Below are 11,712 nucleotides of genomic sequence, written 5' to 3'. Positions count from 1 at the left end.
CGCCAGCGCTGGCGGGCTGGAAGTGGCGTACGTGCAAAGCGGGCCGCGAGAGTGGCACCTCCTCCTCGGCCCGACACAGCGGTGGAGGCGCGGTGGGGAGAGGCGGCGGCCGCGCCGGCCCGCGCACTGGGCTTAGAGGCCGGAGGGGAGCGGAAGCAGGCCCCCCACCGTGCCAGCCGGCTGCCCGCCGCCGCCGCTCTCTCCCCTCAGGCCGAGCCGTCGCCGCCGGGGCGGCGATGAGGCGGCGCTAGCGGCGTTAGAGGCGCAGGGAGGGCGGCGAGGGCCCCCGCGGCAACCCCGCGCCCGGCCGCCCGAAGGAGGCCGCGGGCCGGCGGAGGCGGAGGGCGGCGGGGGCCGCGGCGGAGCCGGGCGGCCATGATGCAGTGAGCGCTCCCTCCCCGCGCGGCCGGGCGGGGGCCCGCGTTAGCGCCGCTCCCGCCCGCCTCCTTACATAACCCCTCGGCGGCGGAGCGGGGCTGCGGCGGCACCACCAGCGCCATGGCTAATGACAGCGGCGGCGGCGCCGGCCAGGGCGGTGGCGAGAGCAGCAGCAGTGGCGGCGGTGGCGGCAGCAGCGGCAGTAACGGCAGTAACAGCAGCGAGCGGGACCGGCAGTACTGCGAGCTGTGCGGGAAGATGGAGAACCTGCTACGGTGCGGGCGCTGCCGCAGCTCTTTCTACTGCAGCAAGGAGCACCAGCGCCAGGACTGGAAGAAGCACAAGCTCATCTGCCGCGGCGGAGGCACAGCGGCAGCCGCAGCAGGGGGCGCTGCCGAGCCCCGCGGCGGGCATCCCCCGCCGACCCGCGCCCACAGCGCCGGGGCCACGGCGGGAGGCGGCAGCCGGGCGGGGGCCGGAGCTGCGGCGGGGAAGGGCGCAGTGTTGCCGCTGTCGGAGGCCGCCGCCGAGGCCGCCCCGCTAGCCAACAACCACGTTGCCGCCGCCGCAGCCGCCACTGGTGAGGTGGAAGTCCCGGCCGCGGCCCAGTCCCCTTCGCCCTCCGGGGAGGCGGTGCTGCTGTACCGGGACAAGTCGAACCTGTACCCGGGCGGCGTGCAGGCAGGGCCCGGCGGGGCAGCGCTGCGCCCCAATGGGCAGACGAAGTCGCTGGTGCCGCAGCGGCTGGCGCTGGAGTACATCGTGCCCTGCATGAACAAGCACGGCATCTGCGTGGTGGACGACTTCCTCGGCAAGGAGCTGGGCGGGCTGGTGGCCGAGGAGGTGCGGGCGCTGCACCACACCGGCCGCTTCACCGACGGGCAGCTCGTCAGCCAGAAGAGCGACTCCTCCAAGGACATCCGCGGCGACAAGATCACCTGGGTGGAGGGCAAGGAGCCGGGCTGCCAGGCCATCCGGCTCCTCATGAACAGCATGGACGATCTCATCCGACACTGCAACGGCAAGCTGGGCAACTACAAAATCAACGGCAGGACGAAAGTGAGTGCGGGACTGCCCGTGTGGCCCCCGCAGCCGCGGGGGCGAGGACGGGGGGAGCGGAACCGGCGGTTCCCCGGGCAGGGGGGGTGTGCGCGCACGTGTGCGCCTGTCCGTGGGTGTGCGTGCGGGTGCGCACGTCCAGTGGTGCGGGTGTGTGTGTGCGGGTGCGTCCGGAGCCGCCCCCCGGCCGTGGCGGGACCTTCCGGGGGCTGTTGTTCGGGGACCGTCTGCGCTCGACCCAGGAGGTGTGACAGGGCTCGCTTGTCTCTTCGCTCTTCCAGAGCGGGGTGTGTGTGTTTTAAGTCCGGGCTCAGAATGGGGCCTGCCGGGTGCTGGCCTTAAACATGTAGGGAGGAAACCCGCTGCGGTGAACTGTTGTCTCAAAAGCCCGATACATCGCCGGCGACCCTGTCAACCAGGGAGCCCTCGTGCGAGCCCCTGCAGTGGGTGCCGCGGTAGCCAGCGGAGCCACCGGTGTGAGAAGCTGGGGGGCTTCTGGCAGAGAGGCTTATTTTTTACTATCATGTAGTCTGTTTTCTGCGAAAAAAATCGTAGTCTTTAGATGTATTTTGGGACCAGAGAACTGAATCAGAAATCTCCCATCGTATTACCCTAACTTGAAGGTCCCTTCCAGTCCTTTAAATAAAGCCCACGCCCTTGGTGAAGGACTAGCAATGAATATTCATCAGCGTCGGGGGGGAAAGCCCCTTCACAATTTGCTACCTCTGTTAAAACATAAGGAAGCTAGTGAATTAGTAGGAACCAGCCCGCAGTGGTGGTTACACTGTCACAGACAGGCTGTTGTTGCTGCAGCTGCAGAGTCTCAGCTGGTAGGAAGCTGCGGGAGGGAGGAGGGGAGAAACTGAGAGGCAGAAAACAGCCTTGGATTTGTTTGAGGCACGGGAAACTCCCGTGATAAAGACAAGTGGGTGCGAGTTTTTTCTTTTTTTTCTTTTTTCCTTTTTTTTTTTTTTTTTTTTTCAAATGTGGTCTTTGTGTACCTTTAGTTGAACTCAAACTTTTTAACGGAAACGTGGTCTACACTCCTCCTAGATCCCTGGTACCTTGGACTTTACTAAGCCAACCTGTCTTTGAGACAGTCCTAAAGCCAAGGCCCCAGTGCTTCAAACTGGCCCTCTAAAAATACCAGTGGCTTTGGTGGGTTCAGTTTATGCAGCAATAAGGAATACTGTTTCTGGTTTTATGTGTAGTTGTATGTGCTAGGGCTTTAGAAAAGGACTTTTGGAATTGTAATCCTGAATCATGCGATTCCTGGACTACAGTCTTACGTTTCTAAGTAGTAAGATACTGATACTTCTGCCAACTGTGAAAGGCAGAAAAATCAGTCTGTTAATGCTGCACACTTCTGTGGAGCAGCAGCCACACAGGGTTGTTTAGCCCCACTTTTCTGTCACTGCTGAAATATGAAAACTGTCAGTCACTCTCACAGATACCACCCTGAGTTGAATAAACAGCAGTCGGTGAGAAGAGATTGACAGGTCAGTAGAAGGGTTTGATATGTTGGAATGTGGGGTTTGTCAGTGTTTGGGAATGGCAGAGATAGTGATACGGCTTTCACCTGTCTTATGCCTTCGGATAACGCACCTTTCCTCTGCCGTTAATACCACAGTAAGTTGAATTGAAGGGCTGTTGGTGAGGGAGCAGTCCATCAGTGGTAACTTCCGTACATCTCTGCAGGGCTTCTGGCTGTTTAGAGGAGGGAAAGGGGGATGTAGAATAAACAGAGACACCTCTTGGTTATCTGAAATAATTTTTAACTCACTTCTTACCCCTGCTTTTTCTGAATCAAAGTTTGAATGATTGCTGCTGGAATCCCAGCATACTTTTTATTCTTGGCAGTATATATGGGTGTACAGTAGAGATACTGTGGTAGCTGCAACAGGTTACTCTCATCTTTTAGTGCACCTTGCATGGTGACAGCTGCTTAGATGATTTAGTCAAATACAGTCTGATTTCAAATCTTGGTGGGTATGTTGGATTTGCATTCACAGCAAAGACTTTTTAAAAAACATGTAATGTTTTATTCTTACTGGTTTTGTTTCAAGTAAGAGGACCAAAACGCATGGAAATTTAGGACAGGTTGACCGACTGAGCTCTTACAGAATAACTTTACTACTCCTGTGTGCATATGTTGCAGTGCTGTGGTTTGCATAGTTGGTGTGTGGAGAAGTTAGGGTACCATTTTACTGAAGGTGCTAAATAAACCAATTTGCAGTGTCACTGGAGGTTTGTAATTCCCCAGCATCTGAACCAGCAAAAGAATTCCAGCCCTTGGGGATTCCCCTGTGCTCCCTAAAATACTACCAATGTATGCTAGCTGCACAAGGTGGTGGGTTGGCACAGTATTAAATGACTGCAGTTTGGTATGGCACCTCATGCAGCTGGGGACCTGCTAGAATTGGGCTTTGCTCATAAATATGTCAGTGATGTAGCTGTGCTAAGGAGATCTGGGGTGGTGACATCTAGGAGTCTGTTCCCTTAAAAAATCATTTAGTGAGAAATCAGATGTGCAGTGTTGTAACTGTGAGGAGAAGGGGATTTTCTTTTCACAATCCTAAGAGCATATTCTTTTGTTCTTTGTTTTTTAAGCCTAACTTTAATGTTCTTTTATTAGACCTTCTCCTGGGTTCAGCTTAAACCATGACAGACCTTTAAATAAAAAAAAAAACAAAAAAAAAAACCCAAACCACTTGTAGCCAGTTATTTAAAATGTTGTTGGATTCACTGCAGTGTTGTCTTAGAAAACCGGCTTTGTTTTGGAAGGTTGTGCGAGTGTTGGCATTATGTCACAGGAGTCACAGGAGCTCTTATTGAATCTTTAACCTTTACCAGATCTAGTTCAAGCTCTGTAAACAAGCATATCCTATAAGAGGGAATGAATCATAAGTCCGCTCCACAGTGTGCTGAAATTCCTACCCTCTTTCTATTACTGAGTCTTCAAAAATGTTTTGCTAACTACACATACCTACAAAATCAGATTTATTCTCTGTGCTTTAACTAGAAGCTGGGTACCTTTATAGAAATGAATAGATTATCGATGAAAGGTTTTAATGATGCTGTTGATCAAGGCTAATTGTTTTTGGTGTTGCAGAAAAACAGTTGTAGATAAAATTGAAGAGATGATACCTAGATTATCGTTTAATTCATTTAAGGCTAACCTTGTACACTTGTTGGTGGTGTTGGCATTGAATTTGCCATCACTTCTGCAAAGTGTCTAGAAGCAGTACATATAAAGGTGATGTATACCCTGCATCTCCTAGCCTGTAAAACTATTAGGGAAAAAGTACATTGTTTAAATTGAATCCGTTTTAAACTGATTTCCATTCAATAGGACTGGTCTCTTAAGGTAAATGACATGAAATAAGGTAAGAGCTTAAGTCTGAGAAACCTGAGATTTTACATTTGAAAGTCCCTGGGTTTTCTCTAGACTAACTGGGCTACTTAGAACCAATCTACTTCAGTTGATGTGGCTCTGCTTAGACCTGACTGGTAGATTACTCTCCACCCTGAAAGGTGTCTATATCACAGTAAATACAAACCAGCCACAGACCTGTGAGGTCTCTGGACAGTACAGCAGCAGGTATAAGAGAATGGCTAACTATTTACTCATCTCAGAAGTCTTGACTTACTGCATTCCTTTTGTTCTCCTAGTCTCTTTCTTTCCAGACGCTGCTTCCTTCTTCTCTCTAGCAGATGGTGACACATACTTGCATACATGAGATGTAGTGTCTTTTTTCTACTTCCTGTTATTTTCTAGGTTTTTCTTCTTCAGTCTCTTCCCGAAACAGTATTTTCTTTTTTTAACTTTCCCTTATCAGTTACCAAACTTGTATGTGCATGTATGTGCACGTATTTGTTTCCTGCCTGTCTTGTATTAGATAGCCAGTGGAGGTATAAACCTGCTCATCAAAGTCAGGGAATGAAATCCTGAATTTCACCCAGATGAGTTTTTTTTTCCTACTTCCCCACACAGAGGATGAGGAGGGGTCAAGGGAGGGGGCAGCTTCAAGATTTTTTTGCTAGGTTTCTCTTTCCCCGGTTGTGAACCCTGACAATCATTTAAAACTTCCTATAAATCTGAAGTTTGCATCTTTTACTACTATTGCAGTAATACTGGGACATCCCAGTCATGGGTTCCTAATAATCACTGTATAAATGGACATCTGATCTTATCAACGGTTCCTGCTTCTGCTCCCATCACACCCAGCACCGCCCATCTTCTAACCCTACTCTGTGCCATTTAGTAGTAGGAGATTGAATAGAGGTTTTGACAGTCCCTGTTACATCCCTTCATGTTTTGCTTTGTTCTCACTTTCTGTAACCAGCGGGAAGACTTGCAGTTCAAATTGCTGCATTTTAATGCTCTCCTGTCTCTACCAGTAGGCCAGTGGCACCCACTGCTGAGCCACCAGTGGCTGAAAAATTTGCTTTGTTAGCTACACATTGTGTAAGCCTGCTTTCCTGCTTTTTCTTGGAGTCGTTCAATTACTCAATTGCTCCTCTCTTACTCGTTCCCCGCCTCCAGTCTCAAAATAAACTGACCTGATCATAAGTACTTTAACTGCTGCTTATAATTCCCTGGATGCTCATCAGTTTGCAGCATGATGCTTGTGCTAGAGCATCCTGGAGTTTTCTGAAGACCTGAGGGCTCTGAATTCTGACTAGTATGAGGCACTGACTAGTGCCTCCTTCAGAGTTGATAATACTCCTTTAGAAAATCTTGTATAGGAGTGAGTGGACTTCTCATACCCTGCTGTTAGCTTTTCTATAAACTGGAAAGAAGAGGTACTCTGCTCAGGCCATCTGTTTATGTTGGTGCTTTCCTACAAACTAGTTGGATTAATGTTTGTTACCAAGGAAAGAGAAATACCTAAGGAGCAGTAATCAGCTGGTAGAGCTGAAGATGTCAGCAGCCATGTAGCGCTCACTGAGAGGGGGCAGAAGGAACATGGGAGGGGGATAGATTAAATCTGAGCTTCGCAGATGCTGTTTAAAATAGTACATAGGAGACTCGAGCAAGACTTCTGGATGTTCTTTCCACTCTATCTTATTCTGCAAAATACAACCATGAGTGTGTGTGACAATAAGACAAATGAAAATAAGAAGTGGAGAATAAGTGCTCAGCAAGTGGGCAGGTACTGAAAAGTGATGATGATGGCAAAACATGGTAAAAGGAAAGGGAGCACAGAGAGAGGTGCAGGGCTCTGCTGCAGCTTGTGTGGGTCCCACTCTGATCACAGGCCGCAAGAGCTATGACTGTGGGTATGAGCTGAGGAATGTCTGTAGCGAGTAATTTCCCTTCAGTTTGCTTGTGGCATGCTTGGTTACAGGGATCCTTCTGTATCATTCTGGGGGTTTATTTCACTATCATGCCTTGAATTTATTTCTTGGTAGAAAACTGCCTGATGTAATTGGTTCATAATGGATGATTGTATGGGTTTGAATTTATCACTAAGCTGTGGGAAGTGTAGTTGGGTCTCTCTCTCTCTCCCAGTACTCACTTGAGTTGCTTGACCTTCATATAGAATATGACCAATGCTCATCTTTATCAATTCTTTTCCCAACAGTGATGTTTCTGTTGGTGATCTTCTTGACAAGTGTGCTGCTCAGCGGAGGATTGTATGGTGATTCATGAGTACTGAGGAGCCTGCAGTTCTTGTATCCCTGTTGGGGTAGAGCCCTGACATGTGATGAGCACAGTTTCATTTGTTGTTCTTCATGTACAAGCATTCTGGGTCCCAAATGGATCCCAATTGGGTTCTCCTACCAGAGAAAATGACAAAGATATGCTAGTTTCTGAGGGGCAACTCTGGTGGTTTTAATGTTGAAGTGTGATAGGAATACAGCATGTCTGAGGATGGAGAGCTCTACCTGTGACCTCTGTCTTAGGCTGAAGTTCAGTGAATGCTTTCGGCTGGCGCTGCTGGAGAAGTAGTCACTCTTCTTTGCCAGCACAAGTATTTACATGGCCATCCTGTGAACTGGTTTGGGGAACTGATCCATCTGAAAAATAAACTGGCAAAAGAAGTGCTCCTGGTTCAGTGTTCGGATGTTTGTGCTGGCATAGGGGACTGGCAGATGGTGAGACTTTCTTTCAGCAGCAATGTAAATTTATGCCAGCTTAAAGCGTTTGCCAAAGTACAGCCTTAGTTTAACATTCAGGGACTGATTATCCTAAAATTTGCCCATGAAAATTCAAACACAGTCTAAGAAATCTTTGCTCGCTTTCTTAACCTTTCTCCATTCTTGCATGTTCAGTGTGAGACTCAATTCTTGCCATCAGAAATACAGTCTTCCATCCTCCAAGGATCTTCCTTGGGGCAGTTTTATACAGCAGCTTTCCTGGTCTACCCACCATGTGATCCCTTGTAGCATGGCACAAGGAGAAAAGTATCTTCTACAAAGGAAAACCTACTTTTTTTCCTTAACCCATCTCTACTAGCTCCCACCCTCCAGCTACTAGCTAGATTTCTTAGGCTTGTTCGTTGTCCCTATCCATTATTGTGGAACTTTATTAGCACCAAAGACATTCTTCATTTCTCTAATTCAGGATGAGGCTGGACTGGCATTGCCTGTGATGAACACACTGCTGCAGCTTGCTTTTGTTTGCTGCTGGCTGCCACTGGTAAGGAAGGTTGCTGCTCAGCCGCATCCCCTTGTGCCAGGTCCAGCACTCCTTCTGCTTCTGGGGCTCTGTCTGAAATGGGCAGTTTCAGTCTATTTCACTTCTTTGGTTCTGTTCCCTGGGGCATTATGATAGCTCTGTGAAATTCTGTGTTGGTTTCTTGCTTGCTTTTTCCCAGTCATTTTTGATGGGCAGCTGCAGTTAGTTTTTGAGTTGTTGCTGTTCTGGAGATTAGGAACCCTTGTCCTTGTGGTTTGCGCACATCAGTGATTTCAGTATGCTGTGGGTAATTATTTCATTTTTTCCAGTCAGTGGTATCAAAGATTTTCTAACCATGTTGCTGCTTTGATGTGCTATGTTGTCTCTTCTGCTCAGAATGGGCTCGATTCAACAGTGCCCAACAACCATAGCTGTACAGCATCAGAGGAAGAGCTGTCTTCCCTTGCTGGTGGCCTCTTGAACTGAAATTCCTTGGAAGTGATGTCCTGCCAAGTCATAGGACTGTCTGAGTAGCAGTTCTCAAATCTCTAGTTTGGTTTTTATCACTAACCTTAACTGGGTGTTTGAGAGATGTTTTCCCTTTTTCTAGATGATGCTTAATTTCTGAATAGGTTCTGCCAACTATTTCCTGCAAATAAATGAGCAGTGTATTACTCTCTTTTGTGTTAGTTACCTGCTATCACAGTGTTTGTAATTCAGTCCTGGTTATCTGACAGCTTTTGGCTTGAGCAGGCTTGGTTGCTATTGGAATTTTGCAGAATGCTGTCTTTGTAGTTGCCTACTACATTGTCCTGTGAGTGCAAGTATGTATGTATGTACCTGTAGGTATGTACATAGTATACTTGCAGCAAGTAATCTACGTTTAACCTCATGGCTTAGATGAAGGCTTTCTCCTGCAGCAGAAAGGAAACTTGTTATAAAACGTGAACAGATACTCTGTATAGAGCAGAAATTTCTTCTTGCCCATCTGGAGACTAAACAGGTTTTCATGAAGTTCCTTGGAGAGTTCTTGTACAAAGACAGCACTTTTTTCAGCTCAAAATTCAGCGTGGGACTGTTGCGCCTGAGTTGGTTGGATGATTCTTCAGTGGAATGCCTGTGGGGCTCCCTGTCTCTTGTGCTGTTGTATTTTGTTTCTTTACAGTAAGGGAGTGACTGTGGACAATCCAAGGACTGTGCATATAAACTTACTCTGGATCTGTCAATACAAGATCTTCTAATCACTGGCATGTTTCTTACACTCCACCAAGGAAATAATATTTTGAAAGTGGCATTTTCAGTGAACAAAGCAGTAAAGTTATTTCACTTTGCAGCTACTATTGAATGAAGTGTTTGTTATTTATGATACCATTTTTGTCTTCCGCATTTGCGACTTACTATATAAACCTGTCAAAAGTAGGACTAACACCTGGTCTTTGTGGCCTTTTCAAAAAGCCACTTGGTGTTCATTAAATCCTTGTAAACTTCCAGTTTCTGAAAACTGTTGGTTAACAATGGTTAACAACAGCTCATCAAGCATATTTTCAGTGCAGGCCTGTGCCAGAATTAGCTTGTAAGTGGCAGTCATAAGCTTCAGGTCGAAAGCGAATTCACTCCCTGTTCCAGGACAGTATCTCTCAAAAACAGAGCAATGCTTTTATGCATGTAACAGCTGCTTGCACTTGAAGACTTACTTGTTCTTTGGTATTTAGCTTAAAACTACTCAAGATTATTTTTGTTAGCATATAATGTTAGAAGTAGGAATTGGGTAGAAATGTGTGTGCCTGCACGTCTATATGGATGTTGTGTGTGAAGATAAGGCAGTTATGTTTACGTTGCATGCATAGTGCTGCAACAAAGAGATGAAGGCTGTACCTGTAAAGCAGTTGATCAGGCCTAACAAAATATACTATTTTATACCTAATTTTACACATTAATTTAGGGTCAGACCAACTCAGAGCGTGTAGTTTGACCATGAAGGCATTCTGGACTGTACGAATGATGTGTGACTTCGAGGAAATACTGCTCTGTGGCCCCAGCATGCCACTCTGAGAACAGAGTGTGGGACTGCTTTGCCTTGTTTCAGCAAAAACAAGCATTATGTTGAAAATGATACAAAGGTGAACACAGTGAGGGAGTTCAGGAAGTTGTTGTCCCTTTTGGTTCTAATGGGGTGGAGAAATTGTTGCATTGGTTGTCAGATGACTGTGAGAAGTTTTAAAATGCAATAAATCATTGAAGACATGAGGAGTTTATACGTACTTGCCTTTTTTTGTTTTGTTTATTTTTGGTCTGTTTTTTGTTTTGTTTTAATGTAAAGGTATTTTAAATCTGTTTACTGCAAGAGCTTGTACTGTTGATTGGCATCACTTTGTTTTGTTGATGGCTCAAAATTCTGGGTGAAGTAGCAGAGGCTGTAGGTTTCTCTGCTGGGCATGATCTTGCTGTGGCTTGCTGACCTTCTGGCATGCCATGGTCTGTTATCTTCCTGCTTGCGTAGTTTGTTCAGCAGGCTGCAGCTATATGGTTAGAACAGTCCTAAAGTTACTAGTCAAATTAAACAAAAAAGTTACAATAATAGGCTAACCTGACTGTTGTGATAATGTAGAATTTAAATTGCTGTGGGGCAGAACCTTGGTCCATACTAATTTTGTGGCAGAAATCCTTATATGTTTAAGTTCCTGCACTGTGACAGAGTCCAGGGATGCAGCATGTGAAAGGTTTCCAAAGCAGTTTATAGATGGTTATTAATATATCTTTCTTGCTCTTTGTCCTGTTCAAGCAGCTCACCCTCACTGTGGGCACCAAGCTTCCTCAACAGCTTCTGCTGTATTCAGACAGCGTGTGGTCTGTGCTTGGCTGAAGGCATCGGGCCCTTCCAGTTCCAGCAGTTGCTGCATTGTTGTTCAGGCAGCTGGCACGCAGCCTTGTTGCTGTGAGAAAGGAAGCTGTGGCCAGTTGATAAAGGCCTCTTAAACTGACTCTTTTTCAGCTGGCATATTGTATGATGCCCAGTGAAATAGACATTGGCTAATCATGCTTCTGGCTTAAGCTTATTTGTGTCTCCTTTAGCCCTGATATGACAGAGCATCAGTCAGTCAGTAGCACTCTTCATGATAGTGGATTTGTTTTTTCAGGTCATACGGGGAGAGGCTGAGAGAGCTGGGGCTATTTATGCTGGAGAGGAGAAGGCACAGGGGGACTGTACCAGTGTGTACAGATACCTGGTGGGGGAGTCATGAAGGGGAAGTCAGGCTCTTCTCAGCAGTGTCCAGGGATGAAGCAGTGGGCACCCTGAAATGCAAGAAACACCATTTAAACTTAAGAAATGCTTTTTCCACTGTGAAGGAAAATGGAGAAGCAGGTTTTCAGGGAGGTTGTGGAGTCTCCATCTTGGAGATCTTTGAAACCCAGTCCCTGGTCACCCAATGTGCTCTGAGCAAGGGGCTGGACTACATGTCCAGAGGTGCCTGCCATCCTCATCCCTCCTATGGAGAAAACAAACACTCCAGTTTGGAGTGGAGGAGATACAAAACAAGCCAATTTTTGTAGTTATCAAAATTCTTGTTTTTCCAGTAATGGTACAGTCAATAGAAAGTCCTGCTTATTGCATCTCTGAGTGAAGTGACGAGAAGCCCGCCTTCCTACTA

General features: G+C 47.2%; 1 protein-coding gene across 1 annotated transcript in view; it reads left to right on the top strand.

Moving 5' to 3' along the window:
* Nucleotides 1–11,712, top strand: part of EGLN1 (egl-9 family hypoxia inducible factor 1) — a 32,464-nt gene continuing 20,752 nt past the window's right edge. The window contains exon 1 of the mRNA XM_057407038.1: nucleotides 1–1,437. Within this exon, the coding sequence (XP_057263021.1) occupies nucleotides 499–1,437 (939 nt within the window). The 5' untranslated portion in view covers nucleotides 1–498. The remainder of the gene's footprint in view (nucleotides 1,438–11,712) is intronic.

Source organism: Pezoporus wallicus, unplaced genomic scaffold, assembly GCF_028554395.1.
Source record: "Pezoporus wallicus isolate ANWC-B61680 ecotype Strahan unplaced genomic scaffold, APGP_CSIRO_Pwel_v1 scaffold_6362, whole genome shotgun sequence".
NCBI lineage: Eukaryota > Metazoa > Chordata > Aves > Psittaciformes > Psittacidae > Pezoporus > Pezoporus wallicus.
The sequence above is the reverse complement of the archived record's forward strand: the minus strand, read 5'-3'. Positions and strand labels throughout refer to the sequence as shown.